The sequence below is a fragment of the Oncorhynchus keta genome, chromosome 27 (genome assembly GCF_023373465.1).
Source record: "Oncorhynchus keta strain PuntledgeMale-10-30-2019 chromosome 27, Oket_V2, whole genome shotgun sequence".
Lineage (NCBI taxonomy): Eukaryota > Metazoa > Chordata > Actinopteri > Salmoniformes > Salmonidae > Oncorhynchus > Oncorhynchus keta.
This window is the reverse complement of record NC_068447.1, coordinates 37,085,146-37,106,014: the sequence shown is the minus strand read 5'-3', so window position 1 is coordinate 37,106,014 and position 20,869 is coordinate 37,085,146. Positions and strand designations below refer to the sequence as shown.

Below are 20,869 nucleotides of genomic sequence, written 5' to 3'. Positions count from 1 at the left end.
TGTGCATACATTCTACGTATGGGTGGTCCCGGGAATCGAACCCACTACCCTGGCGTGATATAAATACTATGCATGCCAGACTCTCTTGGCTAAGAGTTGAGAGACAGACTGCATCACTTCTTCTTTTTATAAGATACATTAATGTGTTGGAAATCCCAAATTGTTTACATAGTCAACGTACACACAGCTCTGGCACACACACTTACAGTATTATATAGAGCCCTTATTGCATGGAACTTCCTTCCGTCTCATATTGCTCAAATAAACAGCAAACCTGGTTTAACAAAAACAGATAAAGCAACACCTCACGGTACAACACCTCTCCCCATATTTGACCTAGATAGTTTGTGTGTATGTATTGATATGTCGGCTATGTGGGCCTTTACATTTTTTTTATGTAGTTCTGTCCTTGAGCTCTTCTTCTCTTGATGTTCTGTATTATGTCATTTTGTGTTAAATTTCATGTTTGGTGTGGACCCAGCAAGAGTAGCTGCTGCTTTTGCAACAGCTAATGGGAATCCTAATAAAATACCAAATACCAAATACATGAGATAAAAGAACCCTAGTGGATTGACAATATATGATGGCTGGTTATACATATGGAGAGGGAGGGGTAGGTAAAGAGAGGGAGAGACAAAGAGGGAACACTTGGATACATTCAGAACTTACGCTCAAAGGAATAGTGAATGTGAATGTTCTGGTCTAGTCTTTATCTTTTTCACTCGTGTTGAGTGTTTCATAGTTTCTAACCATTTCAATTTGTAGCCACCGCTCCACGCTTCCTGATCTTTAACCATTCGTAACGTCCGGCTCACACCATCTGTCTGCATGGTCTCAATGGTTGATTACTTTACACGCCAGTAGTAACATGGCAATGTACTGGTCTCACCATTTCAGCCATGTAGCCACCGCTCCATGCTATCTGGTCTGGTAGTTTCAACCATTCATATGTAAATTTAGTTAGCGAGTCCTTTTATCCTCGGGTAAAAAGGGTGTGTTCCATCACGTCGCCTGTGCTCACTTGGGCGTGGTTACTGACTGGGCACAAGTTTATATGAAAAACAATTATCTAATTTAGAAAGCTAAAATGACATTGCTATCTTCACAAAAGTATTCTCATATTTATCATATATTTTATACCACATTTAGATGTAAACTTGATACATAGAATGCGTACACTTTCAGAGTTACAGTTACTTTGTTATACCACCCTTAATGACATCACAAAATAATAAACAATATGACATGATTATTCTTGATGATCCCCACGGACTATTCTTAACATTCCTATCTTACGAATATTGTTCCAAAGTTCATTCTCTTGGAGAAAAGGGTTTTGGCGGCAATAGTCTCTCTGTAACAAAAGGAGATTTATTTCCCAATACTGCAGTGAAGGAAAGAGTCGTCTGTTGCAAACTATTTATGACCAGGTGTTAAGAGTCATAAAACTGTCCCAACTCACTCCCTTTCCTCTCCTGTGAGGGGGGTCTAGATATCTGTCAGCCATTTGCAAAGCTGATCTGGCACCTTTGATCCTCACCAAAGAGAGAGAGTCATGACAAAGCTATGGTTTTGAGATTATGCTGACGCCACAATCTATGTGCTGACGAGGTAGTTGTTGTATTGTATTATGATCCCCATTAGCTGTTGCAAAAGCAGCAGATGCTCTTCCTGGAGTCCACACAAAATATCAAACATGACATAATACAGAACATCAATAGACAAGAACAGCTCAAGAACAGAACTACACTTAAGTATCAAAAGTAAAAGTAAAGTATAAACCATTCCTTATATTAAGCAAACCAGACTGCACAATTTAGATTTTATTTTTTAATGGGCGGATAGCTAGGGGCACACTCCAACACTCAGACATAATTTGCAAAGGAAGCATTTGTGTTTAGTGAGTCCGCCAGATCAGAGGCAATAGGGATGACCAGAGATGTTGATGTGTGAACTGGACCATTTTCCTGTCAAAATGTAATGAGTACTTTTGTGTATCAGGGAAAATGTATTTTCTTTAGGAATGTAGTGAAGTAAAAGTTGGCAAAACTAGAAATAGTAAAGTAAAGTACAGACACCCCCCAAAACTACTAAAGTAATACTTGAAAGTATTTTTTACTTAACACCACTGATTTTGATATTTGTCCCTACTTGGTATTTCTGCCCTCTATCCATGTCAAATATGATCACATCACATGCAGCAAAATGTTTCTGAACACTTCTAAATTAATGTGGATGTTACCATGATTACCGATAATCATGAAGGAATTGCCCAATAATGATGAGTGAGAAAGTTACAGATGCACAAAGATCGTGCCGGCAGGGTAGCTTAGTGGTTCGAGCGTTGGACTAGTAACCGGAAGGTTGCAAGTTCAAACCCCCGAGCTGACAAGGTACAAATCTGTCATTCTGACCCTGAACAGGCAGTTAACCCACTGTTCCTAGGCTGTCATTGAAAATAAGAATTTGTTCTTAACTGACTTGCCTAGTTAAATAAATAAAAATGCCCCCAAAACATGCAATGTTTGGGGGGGGTATGTTATTTATGCCTCTAACCTTCTTACTCATCATTATTCACGATTATTTGTAATCATGGTAGCATCCACATTCATCAAGAATTGTTCAAGAACACTATAGAAGTTACTCCAAAATGACACAATACATTATTTACCATTAATTTCTATTGTGCAAAACACAATCAAAACAAAGTGCAAATGCATCCAAGCATGTCGAGTCCCAAGCTCGATGTAGTCATTGCGTGCTAGGAATATGGGACCAAATACTATATTTTGGACTTCTTTAAAACACATATAAGTGAATTTGTCCAAATACTTATGACACCTTCAAATGGGGCACTAGATACATAAAGTGCTTTCCTTTCTAAACGGTAAAAAAGATATGTATGAAAATACCCTCAAATTAAAGGTGACATTCTGAACTGTCGCTTCATATATGAAACATTTGATCTCAAATCCAAAATGCTGGAGTATAGAGCCAAATGAAAAGTTTTAGCTTCACTGTCCAAATAAATACGTGGGGGGGTATATTTTATACCTACAGGCACTGTTGCTCACAGACATATCAAACCAAAAGGTTAATCATTTCTCAAGAGCTTTCTACGTGGGGTTCTTTATGGCACTGCTGATTGGAATTCTGAAAGTGTATTGATTATGACTGACCATTTTACCCTCCATAAATGAAAGGTGTTTTTCACTTCAGTGGTCCAGCCAGGAAAGGTGGTATTTGACTCCATTCATTTAAAATGGTTGTGGCATGGGCATAGTCAACAGAGAATACATTCAGTCGGATGTTTCAGATGTCTCATCTAGCCAATGTTTGTGAGCTAGATAAAGCATATTAGTTGTACACACTGTAGGCGCAGAATCTGCACCTTTTGTTGTTGTTGACGGAACCTGTGGAGAGTGGAATCCCTAGAGGTACGAGGAAGATCTGGGATGATCATTTTTATGGAGTGAACAGTGTCCGTATGATACAGTATGTAAATAAGATTTTTATGGAGTATGTTATTAAGATTCTTTCTGTGTGTGTTTTCTTGTGAATATATTGTGTGTCAAAGAGAATATTGTAACTTGTTGGGTATTTATTTCATTCCCATTAATTCCAATATTGAGCACTGGAGAAACCACGTCTTCATTCTACCCTTGGGTAATCCACGAGAAAATACATTGAGTTCCACTTGTTGCATCACTTGGAGAATATACAAGACGCACATGTTTAACTGCAGTTTCAATAATGCCAAAATAAACAATAGGTGCTTTTCAATCATAGCATTGTGTTTTTCATGAGAATTAATTATAGAGGGTGGTAGAAAGTTACATTCATAGGCCCAATTCATAGGCCCATGTATATCAAATTGTTTTCCATAACATACCCTATGTAGGGGTAGGCCTACACCATACTACCATAAGATTCCTGCATGTCAACCAAACAATGTAGGATATCGCTGAACAGTTGAGAAAAGTTTGAGGTGTCTATTGTTTGTCATGCAGCAGCAACCCAACCTAACAATACTCTTGGGTTCTCTGTAAACTCCATTTGTTTTATCGGCCTTTGACTTTGTATGAAAAAGAACAATACGGTATATTATTGAGCTGTTGTTAAGACATGTGGGCCTTTCTGTCTCTAGGCAAGGCTTAGTTATAGAGAATAGATGTTTTTCTTTTCCTTCTCAGGGGAAGATCTAACAAAGGTTTGTGTCGAGAAAATGGCCACATAATTTACTAGTAAAATGGACGTGTTTTGGTGTATTTCTTATCTGTACAGCCTTTGCGGCCTCAGATTTACTGTGTCCATTTCAGGACATCCTCTCTCTTCCTTTGAAAGTCTCTTTCAAAGTCGAAAATTAATTTGATGGATTGCAATTTCACAAAGTCTACAAAGTCTGCACTTGCAATTATACTTTTGGCGTAGATGTTCTATCTATTTCTATGATTCATTTCCTAAAATAATCTAGCATTTTATGCCTCTTTCACGAACTAAATTTGTCCATCAGTTCTGTGGATTTGAAGCAATTTCCAGACTGAACGTTCTATCTCTGAGGTTCTGAAGCCTTGTCACCCAAGGCTTACAAAAATAGCTTAGAAGTTGTACTGTATGCCTGAAATCTGCACTTCTTTTTGACAAAACCCGGGAGAACTTGAAATCCCCGGGGGAAACAAGAAAATGCAGTCTGTGAATATCATTATAAGACATCTGAGGTGACTGAATCTCTGGTTTGAACATTGTCCCATTGTCTTGTCTCAGCCAAAACTCCCAGTAAACAATGAAAATGATTTGTTAGTGACCAACCACAGTGACATAAGAGTAATTATAAATCTGTTATGACAAATGTTCCTAAATACAAGGCTGTATTATGTGGTCAAATCTATTGTTGTGGCTTCCTGAGAGGGCCATACTGACTACTGTCTGCATGGGACAGAAAGGGATACATTTTACATTGATTTATTACCGGCACAGAAGAGATTCCAGGCAAAGGAATGTGTTAGTGGATATATCAAAGTCATTTTTAAATACAGCTAAATCAGTCATGCACTCTTTTGCCCTTCCTGATTAGAAACCTGACCAGCCATAGCTGCTACACGATTACAGACATCTTTACCTGGGGGAAAGATCATCTGCCTGGTGATTTACGTGTTGTGATTCTATCCACATTCCAGTCTTAGCAAATTACTGCTCTGCGTGTATGGGTAAACACTTTGAGATCTCATGAATACAAATATATTCATCTTTCCTGGATACTTAACAGAGAGTTTGAATGGCTTATGACTACAACATATTAAATCAAATAGTATTTTATTCACTAACTGAAAAAGATCTGATGTGCAAACACCAATTAGTGGGAGAAAAAAAAATTGAGCTGCCTGTGTAAACTCAGCCATTGTCCAAAAGACAAATGGAATAGAAATGTCATTCACCACAAGGATCAACAAGGTCTCCCGCCAAAAGATCCCTTGCGATGTTCCGTGGTAAAAGAGCAATGCCCATCCATTATGGATTCAACTTCAAGTGTCTTAAAGACCAGCAGCACCTCAGGAATATTGCATTGCAGTGAAGTGCTGCTGAACTATATATCACACCGCATCTGTGAGTAGCAATATCATCCTGGGAGTGGAGCCTGAAAGAAAGTCTCCTGTAAAAAACCTATTTCCCGCGGACTTCTATTGCTCTATGACTGCCTTCTATGCAGGACACATACTAGTCTTTGTGAAATTGCCTTTTGCTGCACAGTAATTGTTTTAAGCAGATGTCTTAGCCATATTGGAATATATAAAGTGTCATATGTCCTCTCTGCTCAGTCTAGAATATGCTTTATTTCCTTTCTTTGTGACTGAGGGGATGGTGTGTTCAGCTGCTTTTTGCCCCAGAGAGCATGAGACATCAAGATAAAAAATGACAAGACATCTGTCAGATGCAGCGAAAAAAATATAAAAACGTATCATCTGGGGATAACACATGTATTGCTTTGTTAATCAATCAGCTGATCTTTCTGAATGTTAGGTGGATAACTATGTTTTTCCCAGGTTTGCATTCATACTACGTAAACCCAAGTTAGGACAATTATAGACACGGTCAGTCACCATGAGGAGATGGGATAAAAACATGAATCTTTTCATATGTCCATCCATTTGCAGAAGAGCAAATGCCATAATAGCTGTCTGATGCTTTCAAGTCAAAGTCATAAACCGATAGCAAACATTTCAGATTAAATGTGTGGCCATCACACTGTACCCTGACCTTTTCATGTCGGGTTATATGTTTGGTTTTGTTGTTAGTGAACATCAGGGCTTTTCCAAATAGATGTAGATGCGTGGGAGAGAAATTGATACAGATTTAAATACTGTAAGGACATCATAGCCCTGTTCACAGGGAAATGTTCTTCCTACTGGCATTGAATGAAAGTATGTTTCCTGCTGTTCACTGTAGCTTACTACTTGAATTGTGTTACGCTTTTGAAATCCTTTCATCTCCCAAGTGGCTGAACACAGCCTGAAACATGTGGTCCAGATTAATATGGTCAAACTACCATCCCGGCACTGACAGAATGTGACTGTTGCTCAGTAAATCTGGGTGACAATGCCAACACATGGCCGAAATATTAATAAGATGGATGACACGTAGTTTCCTCCAGGACTGGTGTGTGATTTGCTCTATGATTGATAGAAAGAGGCAACCTGTGAGCCACATGCTTAGGGAGAAAGTGTAGACAGATCACCCAAGCCACACGCACTGTTACTTTACTGAATAGGTCACCTGTACCAGTCTGTTGGCCAGCCTTGTCTGAAAACCCCTTCTGTTATTCAATACGGAACGGAAGGAATTATTTGGCCAACTTAGTCAATATCTATCGACTTAGGCAAGTCCCTGTTTGTTTCTGCAGGAAACACATATACGCTTCAGTTCTCTCTGAGCCAATGACGTTTGTGCCACGGAAGGCTGCTTTTAAACTGCTGCTTGACTGGTTATAGTTCTGGAACTGGCAGTAAACAATCCTGAATATGCCTTCTGAACTTTCATCCAATGAACTCAAACATTATGTTATAAAACGGTTCGGTAGACTGCTAGTGATAACATGTTTTTATCTTGTTCTACCCTGAAAACCATTTTAATTGGACTTAGAAGCATAGATTAAAGCTAACAAAATGATCTGCCACCTCCCCCACCTTACCTCTGTTTATTAAAGCCTCAGAGCACACTGAAAAGAGATCTAAAACTAATTCAATGTGCTTAGACTCTTTAATTTCTTTGATGTTTTCTTTGCTGAAGAAATTCATTCTGATTGCCATCAAAATGGCCATTGCAGTAGCCTTGATAAAAATTATGGAGACTACAATGGGTGCTCTATTATTGAGACTACATGGGTGCTCTATTATTGAGACTACAATAGGTGCTCTATTATTGAGACTACATGGGTGCTCTATTATTGAGACTACATGGGTGCTCTATTATTGAGCCTACATGGGTGCTCTATTATTGAGACTACAATAGGTGCTCTATTATTGAGACTACAATGGGTACTCTCACAGACGTTATTATGTCTGGTGTGTCTGATTGCCCAAATATGAAGTACACGCCTTTGGGTTTCTTTCCTCTTTGTTGTTAATGTCCAATAAATGTCTGAAATATAAACCTCTATATTCAAATAAATAAATCAACTTATACTTTGCAATTATCCTATACTGTCTGCTTCTCCTCATCCTCCTCACCTTTCTTCCTCTCAGCCTTCTTCTAGCTCTTTTTCATCCTTGTATGCTTCTCAGGAAAATGCAACCTGTAGTATACTGTACATACGGTTCACACAGGGATTAATTCAAAGAAACTGTAGACAACACTGAAAACTATGCCCTGTTAGAAACAGGGTGATAAAATACATAAGGTTTAACTGTCGGACATGAGCAGGAACAGACATAGACGCCTGAATGATGGCTTGTTTCTCAGTGTTACCTCAGTACATGATATTCCAGGCAATGCATAATTCATATTCAGACAGGGAAGAGGATTAATAACCATGAAATGAAAAAATAAAAAGAGACCATTTGAGTGGACTCTTCAGTGCTGCATAATAGACATCCTGAAAACCAAAACAGATATGATTCACCTCTCCATACAGAATGGCTATTGTCTGTCTCTGCTGAGCCTTTGATTGTGCTGGTTTGAATCCTAATAGTGAGGAGGCAGACACCCTTGAGGGGCAAGAGGTGGATGAATTACTTCCATCCCTATCATAATGAGGCTTAGTAGGCTACATATGAAAAGCATGGCGCAGAAGAGTGCCTTGTTGTCAGAGCGGCTTTGTATAACTGCATTAGTTACAACACACATACTGTCTTAATGGTGTAGTGCACAGGTTATGCATGGCCATGGCTGGGTATGAGTGTCTACCCCGCCATCAATATTCAAATAATATGATTCCTCGGGAATAGACACCATCCATCAAAATAACATGTTCATATCAGTTTGGATAAAGGATTCACTACCCACATTATATTGCGGTATGTGAAAAAACAGTCTACAGCAAAGTCTAAAAGTTTGAGACTCAAACCTCTTGCAGTCAGAATGCCTCCCTTTTCATTCCATTCTTTCTATTTTAGTCGCTGCAGGCAATTTAGAGTAAAATTCATAAATGTGAACTGTGTAGCTAATCTTATCTGATGTAAATGTTTCGGAAAAAAACTATGTCCCTAGAAACCTCTTAAAATTCAGCTGAACTCCTCCCCCCCTCCTCCCCCCAGTGTGAAGCATACTACATTTGATTGTGCAGAAAGGCTGCTAAAACCTTGAAGCAGTTATCTTGGTTTCAGAGAAAGAAGCTCATAGCACAGGGGGGGTTAAAAGAGATAATGAACAGTAAGAATTACCCCTCTCTGGCTTTAAATGTAGAGCTTGATGAGAAAGGAATGGCTCTCATAATGTCTGAAAGATTGAAGAAATCTCTTCACCCCATAACCAGAATCCTGAGAAAAAAATATCTTAAGGCAGATTTGTATTTTATTTTTATGAACAGGATGGGGTGGACATAACCATAAACACTAATTAGGTTCAGCGGAACGCAATGTAAATGGACGATTGTTGTAGTATGGATACTACATTGTTTTTGACTGTCTATGATCATCACTGAGGCTGTGTGAGAAGACAATGTTGCTGTAACCTGGCAAGCATCTGAAGCAGAGCAGAGCTGCGTGGCAGGTCCCCAGTATAGAACCACTATTTACCAAGCACAACATTACTGTCAAACCAACTGACACTGTTGAAGGGGGAGGGGGGGGGGGTATCATCACCATGCAAACTGAAAGGGAATGTTTAGCTGATAAATGTATGCTTTCAAGGAAAATGTTACAGGGAAATTAATGAACTGGAATTTGAAAAAAATTATTGAATAGAGTGTTTGTCTAAGCCTCTAAATATATTTTTCTTCCAAATGGGTCAATTTGAATGCAAATCTATAAAAGACATTTTAACATCTTGGTGGGAAATCAAACAAGCACAAATTATAGAGGGAAATAACTAAAAGACAGTAGAGAAAAACAAGAGCAATCTAATACATTTTTATAGGCCTGAAATAGCCTAAATTTCAGTGATTGCAGCCAAAGATTTGAGCAGTGTGTTGTTGGCGCTGTTCACTGGGGTGGTGCTGAAATTGATGGATGTCAAACTTGACTTGTATTCTTTTCCTACAGGATCTCAAACTGACCGGCAGTGTATGGAACTAGTAATCAACTGGGATGTTTTGAAAACAATTTGATGTACATGCCAATGTAAAGCTGGATATTTCCACTTGCAGTCCATACAGTTTTTCAATATTTGAGTTTCAGATTGTATAAACAGTCAGGCCAGTTGCCTCCCAGTTTCCATTACTTAACTTTATAGCAAATAACTTGCCTGCTCGCTCTTCTACAAATATTGGACAAAAGCATGATGGTTGGTCACCTTTAATTCAATGAATTGCTCAAATTAATCACAAAAATCAAGTCCCCAAAAAGCCATGACTGTTATAGACATTGTTATAACCGGTATGAGAAAGTGCTGCATTTGAAAATGTAAAAAAGCTATATGCAATATATTAATAAAACATTCCATCTTCCACACTGTCACATTTTACTACAGGATTTACATGCTTCAACATACATAGACCAGAACAGATACTGTACAGTGTGATGAGCGCAATAGTTTCAGAGGTTTCAAGAGGCCAACAAGAAAATGTCAAACAAACCAACAAACCCACAACCTGCATGAAGGTGTTTTGATGATATTAGTCATGTGACATTCAAGCCTTTACTTCTTGTAAATGACAGGAGTCCACAACTCAGAGGCTGCAGTCCTGTTGTTTATGTTTCTACCTGGATCTTCATTGATGAATTATTGTTATTGATTGACTAACTAGTCCATCCACCTGCTGCTCTTTGTTTGAAGTTTGAATGAGTTTCTGATTAAAATGCAAAGATTAATATCAGGATAGTCTCCAACCCTCATGAGTTCTACAGCCAATATTTTAGATTGTTTGGTTGACTGGATGTCTTTTAACAAGCAGACAATGGGTTTTTAACTAGAAACTCTCTACCTAAATATTAGGTGATATACTGTAGGTTTGGGCTGTGGTATAAGAATGTAAACTATAGCAGATGGTCAATACATTTCAACAGTAAATGACAAAGTGTATGTACAAGAAAAAAGTACATTAGTACTGAACTTTGACACATATGGTAAAAATACTGTACATCACATTAACGGTGACCCTACGCACATGGCCTTTATAAAACCTAATTTTACACAAAGAACTGCTCTTAATTTTGTCCTTCTGTCAGGCAATGCTGAACATAGTGCCGGTGTCCCCACAGTCATCTGTGAAGTTGACACTCTTAACACTAGTGTTACCAAAGCTGCTGACATCCTCCTGCTCTGTCTGTGCATGGCTCTCACGGGAAGAGTCCTTCACGACACTGTAATACACTGGCACACTGTACTTGGTAACTTTCTCTGGGTCTTGGCCCTTGCACTTGCAAAGCTTTTTGAAGGCGGCCCGGAACTTCTGAGACATGAGGTTGTAGATGATAGGGTTGATGGCGCTGTTGACGTAGATGCACATGCGGCAGAAGAGCAAGAACCACGTGTTGAGGTAGGGTGGGTCCATGAAAGAGTTGACCACCACCAGTGTCCGGTATGGCATCCAGAGCAAGGCGAAAAGAATCACCACCACTGCTAGCATCTTTGTAACCTAAATTATGGGGGGGTTTAGAAAAAATGGTGTTAAAATATTTAGGTTCCTCATAATACTGTAAATGTTACTACAGTGTCATAATAATTGACTCAAATGTTTCTGGTTGTTTGTTTGACTGATGAAAGGACTTTAGGACTACATTTCAAATTGCAAAGACAAAACTTTTTTTTTCTGGCGTAGAGTTGAACAGTCTAATGATGGTAAACAAAGCTATAATTAACGTAAGGTGATAATAACAGGATGTTATGAACTTTGAAACCATTACTAAGGGCCTGCTGCTGTATCTTCAACACTACAATGATGAACTATGCACTAGCCTGCATTGTGTAGATAAACTACACACTATATTGATGAACTATGCACTAGCCTGCATTGTGTAGATAAACTACACACTATATTGATGAACTATGCACTAGCCTGCATTGTGTACATAAACTACACACTACATTGATGAACTTTCAAAGTGGAATTATTTTGTATATTGTAGCCTAAATTATTATTTGAACACATTTTGTATTTTGTCAATTTAAAAGCCTTTGATTACTATTTTCCACAATAATTCACAAAATGTAGCTTACCTGTTTTCTTGACGTCACTGCACCCTTGTTCGATTTGCACGACACCTTCACGTTGCTGGTGGATCGCCCCTGGTGTATAGAACCTTCACTTCTGTCGTTGAGATTGGTTGGCAAGGGGCTCATAAATAAAACCTTTGCGATAAGACCGTACAGTACAGTGGCCACAATGAGAGGGATGACGTAAAACAAAGTAAAGTCTAGAAAGTAAATTGGCATGTAGAGGTTTCTTGAGACACGGTAGCCACAGCTGACCACCACTCCATCGGCGTAGACGGTTTCGTTCGTGTCCACTAAAAAGAACCACATTGTGCAGTACAGCGAGGTGAAAATCCACACACAGGCAATGATCCTCTTCGCCCGAGACACGGTGCAAATAAATTGCGCCTTGATGGAGTGGCAGATAGCAATGTAACGCTCAATGGTGAAGGCTGTGATGGAGCAGGATGATACATTAATACCCAGATATTGCAGGTATGTGATGCAAAGGCACCCAGCGTAACCGTATATCCAAGAGTCGACTACTTCAGAAATATTAGGTAAACCTGCCGCTAGAAGGACGACAAGGTCCGCAATAGCCAGACTGACAAGATAACAGTTTGTAGGAGTCATCATGTGTTTGGTGCGCAGCACAACCAACACCACCATTATATTCCCCGCTATCCCAACTCCGCATATTAGAAGTGCGAGAACAATTGTTATAACTTGCACTTCAATTGAGTTCTGTGGCATACTAATTAGAACTTCACTCTGTGTGAAATTTAAGACATCTTGAGAGGTGTCAGTAGTATTCTCCATGGTGTTTTACTGTTGGCACCTTTCTTCTGCTTTAATTTGCCTTGAGGTGGAACAGTTGACAAAAATCCTGAAAAAATATAGATACAAATTATTCTAAAATTGCCCAGAATATATACATGTTATTTTTTCCCCTTCAAAATGAGATACAAATATAAGTCAATGACTATGTCATTTATCATCTGAGATGACAAAGATATTTTAAATGAAATAGCTATTATCAAACAATTGCAATGATTGCAAAAAAAGGAGCTTACCATGGTTTGGAAAGGTCTGAGCTTCATAACTCAAGTCCATCTGATATCCACAGAGATAGTAAAATGACTAGTTGCCCTCTCAGTGGTGCTGTACCCCTCTCTGAGAGAGAAAGATATATATATATATATATATATATCTATATATATATATATATAAATATATATATATCTTTCTTTCTCTCTCTCTCTCTCTCCCTCTCTCTCTCTCTCTCTCTCTCTCTCTCTCTCTCTCTATCACTGTAAGGTTGTATTCAGCGCATGTGACTAATAAAATGTGATTTGATTTGATTTGACAACATAGTGCAAATTGCAGCAAAAATAGACCACAACTCAGCCTTGTCTAGTACCAGCAATGGCCATAGATTTAATGACGCACTATGTTGACACAATGGGTCCAAACATTCTGGAATGAATGTAACTTGTTTTTACCATGTAAGGCAAAGTAAAAAGTGATTTTTATGTTAGCTACTTTGGTGGCCACAAATCACAGAACACAACTGCGTTGGGCTGGCTAATTAGGTTTGGTCCTATGGGAAGACTGCTTTAATTAACCACTGCTTTAATTCTGTTGGATGCATTGGATTCTGAGGATCGTGTTAATGAAGCCCCTCAGCTCTCAGCCAACCTAATCTGGCGTTCTCTCAAACCATTTGGATAAGCCACTTGGACCGTATCAGAATAGGCTACGCCAGCCCTACTATGACAGAGCTGTCCATGCTATAGCTAATTCTGATTTGCTTTCCTTCAGTCAAAGATCTCTTCTCTCTATACACCAAGTCACTCGGCTCCGTCATATCCTCTCAATGGTCTCTCCCATCATGGCTGTGCGGATGACACTCAACTACTTTTCTACTTCCCCCTTCTGACACCCACGTGGTGACACGCAGACATCTCCGTTTGGATGTCGGCCCAACACCTTAAGCTCAACCCCGACAAGACGGAGCTGCTCTTCCTCCAGGAGAGCCTGCTGTAGGCCCTTTCTACCTCTGATTTTGCTGATAGCCCCTTCATTGAGGAAAAATGTACTTACAATGACTGTGATATGTGGTTGTCCCACCTAGCTATCTTAAGGTGAATGCACTAACTGTAAGTTTGCTAAATTTCTAAAATGTAAATATCATTGCGTCCCTGTATTGATAAATTATATAATGTACAAATACAGTGCTCAGGCAGATCACTTTTTACCTTTTAGTCCAGCGGAAAAGAAACAAATATACCTGAGATCGTTTCACTTTATGATAGAAGTACCAAACATGGTACAGTAATACTGGATACCTTAAGGACATTTCTAAAGATTGGAGGCAGTCTGGGAAGCAAAAAAAAGTCAACCATGTGATAGTGATAAATGTGATAGTGATAAAGCCACCAAATTTCACACAGCTGGGGTGTGTCTAAAGAGGTTTGTTTGGCTATAGTGCCATCACAGATTTTGTCCATTTAATTTTTTTTATTTTACCTTTATTTAACTAGGCAAGTCAGTTAAGAACAAATTCTTATTTTCAATGACGGCCTAGGAACAGTGGAAGGTAACCTGACATAACCTGAAAGGCCGCTCAGCAAAGAAGAAGCCACTGCTCCAAAACCACCATAAAAAAGCCAGACTACGATTTGTAACTGCACATGGGGACAAATATCGTACTTTTTGGAGAAATGTCCTCTGGTCTGATGAAACAAAAATATAACTGTTTTGGCCATAATGACCATTGTTATGTTTGGAGGGAAAAGGTGGAGCTGAAGAACACCATCCCAACCGTGAAGCACGGGGGTGGCAGGATTATGCTGTGGGGATGCATTGCTGCAGGAGGGACTGGTGCACTTCACAAAATAGATGGCATCATGAGGAGGTAAAATTAGGTGGATATATTGAAGCAACATCTCAAGACATCAGTCAGGAAGTTAAACTTTGGTCGCAAATGGGTCTTCCATATGGACAATTACCCCAAGCATACTTCCAAAGTTATGGCAAAATGGCTTAAGGACAACAAAGTCAAGGTATTGGAGTGGCCATCTTAAAGCCCTGACCTCAATTCTATAGAACATTTGTGGGCAGAACTGAAAAAGCATGTGCGAGCAAGGAGGACTACAAAACTGACTCAGTTACACCAGCTCTGTCAGGAGGAATGGGCCAAAATTCATCCAACTTATTGTGGGAAGCTTGTGGAAGGCTACCCGAAACATTTGACCCAAGTTAAACAATTTAAAGGCAATGCTACCAAATAGCAATTGAGTGTATGTAAACTTCTGACCCACTGGGAATGTGATGAAAGAAATAAAAGCTGAATTAAATAATTCTCTCTACTATTATTCTGACATTTCACATTCTGAAAATAAAGTGGGGATCCTAACTGACCTAAGACAGGTAATTTTTACTGGGATTAAATGTCAGGAATGATGAAAAACTGAGTTTAAATGTATTTGGCTAAGTGTATGTAAACTTCCGACTTCAACTGTATATGGCATCTTTGGGACATTTTATTGTTTTACAGACCTCCTCAAACATTTTAAGCCATCATTGGGCTGTATGTACCAATTATTTATGGTAATATGGCCATGTGACTCGTGTCCAGTACAGCCCCATGCAGCTGGTTGGCGGCTGTACAAAAACCCTCAGACTTGATAGAGCTTCATACTGCTGCGATAAATTGATCAACCAACTGTTGAGTCTCTCTCAATCTTAACATTAAGCCTTAACATTAAGATGTCATGTAATTTCCTTATTTTCGTTCTAAGTAATATATTGGTTTAATAAATGCATCCTTATCACCTTTACCTTTTATGTTATGCAACCTGCTTATGATCTCTCTCCTTTGTTGCAGAACCATACACAAATCCAACTTTACCATGTCAACCCACAAGTCCTTAATAAATATGTGAACTTTGGCACTATCTCTGTCATCCGTTTTCTCTCTGACCGGAGCAGAGCAACCCTGGTGATATCTATCCAACCAGTTACCTATCTTTGGTTCGTAGCCTACGTTTCAGCGGCCATTTTGGAAATGATTGCCAGGGGTAATGGACAAAATCTGATATAGCACTATAACCAGAAATACTTCTTTAGACAGGACCTAGCTGTGCGTGAAATTTGGTGGCTCTATCACAAAGTCCACAATTTGTTTATTTAGCCACTGGACTATGGTCAGAATGTCCTCAATTTGACCCCTCTTAAGGTCTTAAGAGTACTTTTTTGTCTTTATTATCTGTGGCGTTTATTTAGTGGGTAAATACAATTTTATATTGTTTGGAATGATTTTACCCTATTTTCTTCTAACAGGAAATCTGGAGTGGCAGCCAATTATATTAAGGCCAGGCCAGGCTTCCCAGACTGCCTCCAATCTTCCAAATGTTCTTTAAGGTATCTATTAGTGTGCCAAGTTTGATATTTGTATCATAAAATGGAACAATTATTTAACCTATCCGCTGGACTATTTGACCTTGTGTCTCTCATAATCACCCCATTTGACAAAGCTGGTCTTACTTTTTACATGATGCTTCATTAATGACATTCAATTTCTATGCTAGCTTGGATTTGAATCAAGAGATCAAGTTACATCCAAGATATACAATTTATTAACCTTTTATTTTGGTACAGAACCAAAGATTTTATGTGGAGAGAAATTATCTGAATTATACATTTTGTTCCAGGCCTCACAGCAACAAAGCATAAAATATTAGACACATAGTCTTGAATTATGGGGTAAAGATGAAGAAAAAAAGAAGACGGACAAAATGGCTGGATAAAAAATAGATGAACAGGCGTTCTAATAATACTCTAGCTAAAAGTGCCTTCTGATGCCTTCTGGGAGTTGAAAGCAGTGTGCTGCTAAAAACGCTGAAGCATTTTTGTGGTATGACAAAAAAGTACAAATATTAATCACAGAGGTACAGAAGCGTTTTTTGCTCTCAGATAAAGTTGAAGTTTTAGGTGTCATATGAAAATGAGTTTCACACAATCGAATCCATCATTGACCAGAAATAATAAACGGTATATTACCAAAACACTAAAATAATAATTGTGATTGTTATGCACATTTTAAAGCATGATTATATTCATTAATTTGTAATAACATTCGGAAGGCCCACACATGACACGACTATGTGTCATAATATTTGCCCTCTGAACATTCATCTGAGTCTAATTAATTGAATTGGACAAATAGTTTGTTGACACAGATTTTCAATGAGTTTGTTTTACGCTCCTTGTTATGAGAATTTTCATAGCTTATTTGTCCCTTAAAAACTTCACAAATGCACTTAGTGTTAGTGACACCTAGTGGGGCTAGGTGTAACCTAGTCGTCTGTTGATTGTGGAGTTCTCCCTTGCGGTAAGAAACAAAGTAATACATGGTCTTGTTCCTTACATGTTAAAAGTAGTTTTACTTTAAAAGGGAACTCAAAGCCATTTTTATCAAATTCTTTAAAAGCATCAACCTTTCACAATATAAAACATTGAGTGAAAACGCTTGTGATAGTCTGTTATATGGTATTTATTTCTTCATTAAGCCTACAAACATGGTTTCATGAGTGTTGTTGAGACGAGGCAATGTGGGCGTAAGAGGGGTGCTCCACGACCAGGAGAAAGGTCCTATGACTGTGACTCAGTAACAGGATGCCCTGTCCTGTTCTCAACAGGCCCTTTGGCTCATGGAGAGCAGGATGTTGGCACTGAATTCATCAATTGTATTGTAACACAGGGATAAGCATGCTTGTATCACTTTGAAGTTACATGTTTTATTCCATGCTTTTCATTTGTATATTGCAGAATCAGTTCAATCTGAAAATATGGACAAATCGAATCAACAAATTCTCTCAGCTGACAGCTGGGGAGACTGAGCAGGGTTTTCTCCAATTCTAAAATAAATCTATTTTAGAATAGCTCAAGAGGAGCAGTGAACGTATTAAAAGCAGAGGTCTCACTAAACTACATATAATGACAGCAAGTCAAGCTTCAAATTACGTTTTGGTTTGTGTGAACGCGGGTCTCATTCACAGCTTCAATGAAAAATATTTTGTTTTCTCTTGTGTCCTGTTTCGCCTGTATCTTCTTCAATAAGAAATTAATTCTTTTTTCCTCCTGCATTTTGAAGAAGGATGCAGACACTTTCCTGCGGATGCGCCTGGCGTAGACCTCCAGTAACACCATGATGTAGCTCACCAGACAGAGTAGTCCCAGGAAGACCCTCACTCTCAGGTCTGGTGCAGAGGGCTCAATATAACAGCGTAAAGCCTCTGGGCTAAATGTCCAGTCATACTGCTTGTGGAGGTTTGCCAGTTCTGTATCCCTACAGATAGCTGGGATAATACATAGACCTGGAAAGCGCAGGTGAATCTGTCAGAGAAAAGAGAATCCAGTCCCCATTTGTCCACTGTGTTATTCAATTTCTATATCATCATTGATCTCAAGGCTACACATTATATAATGTCACATTATGTCCTGTGATGTGCCCGACCTCACATAGAAAAGTACTGTATCAATATTGACCTACCTTATATTTCACAGCTATGTTGACAGATGTAGCTGGAACATCCAGCAGCCAAGGCCCACTCACTGTAACTAGATGGTACACAATGTGATCCAAAACCATTATGAAGATAATAACAATAAAATACAAAGTCACCACTACTATGGGAGCAAGACATTTGGTAAATTCCTGTTTTGTTATTTTACAACTTGTGGAATTAACCATATTTTTCAAGTTAGTTGGCTCTATCTGGATTCCATCCTCAGATGCTTTTTGCAGCAACTGTCTGGTGATGTAAACGTTGTCAAACTTAACTGAATTGACATATGACTTCAGGTAGTAGGCTGATTCAACTATCAGGTAGATTAGAAAGATGGCCGCCAGAATCCTGTTTGACAGAAGTTTATAATCCTCCAGCAGTTTATTGGCACGTGAAAAGTCACTCTCAATCTGTTTGCTTACAGTAACAAACATATTTTTGACCTTTGACACATCAATGTGCGTAAAATGATCAAATTTCCTCAACCTGTTAACAATATTTAGTTCTTCCTGTTTCACTTTGATAGCCTCTCTAACAAGATCTCTCTTTGCTTCTTGAAACAGCTCAGATGAGTTTAAAAGAGAGTGGACAAAACCTTCAGAGGTGCACTTTAAAACGTGTATCACCACTCCCATGTTAACGGTTATGTTAAGGATGATGCTCAACACTAACACAATCACAGAGGTGGAAATGATCAGCTTGCGCCCCTGTTTGGTGCCCAGAGTGGGCAGGATCATAGTTAGCACACAACGGAGAGGATGACAGAGGAACGAGAGGAAAAGGATGGCCACGCTATAGATGCAGGCAGCAGTGCTGGAAGTACCACTGTCATATCTCAGGATCTCTGTCATCCAATGGTAGAGGAGACCACCAGTCACCATGGCTATAATGAAACACATAGAAAGTAATGTCAGGACCTCCTTGGCAGCCTGGGTTGGTTTTGAGTAAACATCCCACAGACACTGTAGAGTGGTCTTCATGGCACCCCAAGGTTTTTGCCTGAAAACCAATGATTGTGTGAATTCAAGTTTTATTAGTTGTATTTACAGTATACACATGGTATACATCATCAAACGAAGTGCTTACTTGCAGGCTCCTTGACAATGCAACAACAATAAGAAATAATAAAAGGTAAGAATACGAACAATAAAGTAAATGGCTTATTAGAATAAACTAAACATGAAACACATTTTAGAATTGCACTGTATTATAACTAGGCTGTGAATTCGATCAAACTGCAATATCCACCATTCTGACTATCATCATGTATTGTTTTAATATCAACATTATACAAGAGCAGAACTGCTTATTATTGTGTAATTAACACTTTAATAAGCCAGCTTTCTTAATTTCACAAGAAGGGCCTAGCACAATTCACTGTGAAAATAATATACATTTCACCATAACATTAATTTCTTTAATCATCTCATAAATAGCTGTCCAGTAACCTAATGTCTCTTTCACTCAAAAGACTGAAAAATGAACACCAACCTCAATGAAAAGCCACAGTCCATGCACTCAGTAATGCTCTTCATTCTCCTTGGCAACAGTGCATGTGAAGTTACACAGTTGTCTGATGGGGGTAACTGTGAAGTTTGATACAGGAACTTATCATGCACAGTCATTGCCACATAGATGTGTAAGACGGTTCCCAAAGGGAACAGAAGGGCTCTTGCTCATGCTCACATGCTGACACACACTCACTGACATTGACAGGCATAACAAATCAACACATGATGGAACATGCAATACTTGGTGACTAATCATTTAGGGAAGTACTGGTGAGTTAAAAGGTTCTATATGAGCATTGTGGTATCCTATTTTAAGGTCGAAAACATAACCCCGTGGGAGGTCATACTACTACTGACTGATAGGAGGGGGGATTGCTATGATCTGGGAAACTATGAGCATGTGAGCAATTGTGCGAGTTTTCCAAAATAAAATGTTTGGCTGGGGCTTTTTTAATTTCCCTTTGTATTACAGTCAATTAATACGTATATTTGAATGGTTGAGCATCAAGGTTGAGCAGTTTCATGTTGTGTTACGACTTGTCAAACTTCCTTTTCCAAAATGTTGTGTATTCCTTTACCAACAAGTTCTTCTATTTAACAAAGTGTCATTGTGTTCTGTTGTAGTTTGTCTCATTTAATGGCGGCTCCACCAATGACCCTTCCTCTCTTACACTGAGTAACTACTTCAGAGTTCTGCTGAGTTAACCATGTGCCAGACCTTGAGACTTTACATAGCCAAATAGACACTATAAGGAATGTACAGCCCTTCACCATTCTTTAGAGAAACAGGGGCCAAAATATCACCGCTTGGTTCCAGACACATGTAGAAATTGTGTTCCAAGCAAATTTCAATGCAACTTTCTTTCACATGTGTTGTTCGCTTGTTTGTTCGCCTCATTTGGCTTATTGGGTATCTTGTTTGGTGCTTTCAGGCATAAGGCTGTTGAATGAGACTTGATTCCAGTACATTTTATGCTGTGTCACCTGGGTCAATGATTA

General features: G+C 38.8%; 2 protein-coding genes across 2 annotated transcripts; both read right to left on the bottom strand.

The window, feature by feature from the left end:
- Window positions 1-9,931: 9,931 nt before the first annotated feature.
- On the bottom strand, window positions 9,932-13,046 carry LOC118359473 (thyrotropin-releasing hormone receptor-like). The gene is made up of 3 exons (XM_035737989.2): window positions 12,861-13,046; window positions 11,812-12,673; window positions 9,932-11,230 (listed from the first exon to the last, which is right to left on the bottom strand). Exons 2-3 carry the CDS (start codon window positions 12,604-12,606, stop codon window positions 10,817-10,819), a joined length of 1,209 nt encoding a protein of 402 aa, XP_035593882.1. The 5' UTR covers window positions 12,607-12,673; window positions 12,861-13,046; the 3' UTR covers window positions 9,932-10,816.
- A 4,321-nt stretch (window positions 13,047-17,367) lies between these two features.
- Window positions 17,368-19,974, bottom strand: ocstamp (osteoclast stimulatory transmembrane protein). The gene is made up of 3 exons (XM_035737988.1): window positions 19,851-19,974; window positions 18,344-19,358; window positions 17,368-18,186 (listed from the first exon to the last, which is right to left on the bottom strand). The coding sequence occupies exons 1-3, from the start codon at window positions 19,892-19,894 to the stop codon at window positions 17,806-17,808; spliced, it is 1,440 nt and encodes a 479-aa protein (XP_035593881.1). The 5' UTR covers window positions 19,895-19,974; the 3' UTR covers window positions 17,368-17,805.
- Between the last annotated feature and the right edge of the window lie 895 nt (window positions 19,975-20,869).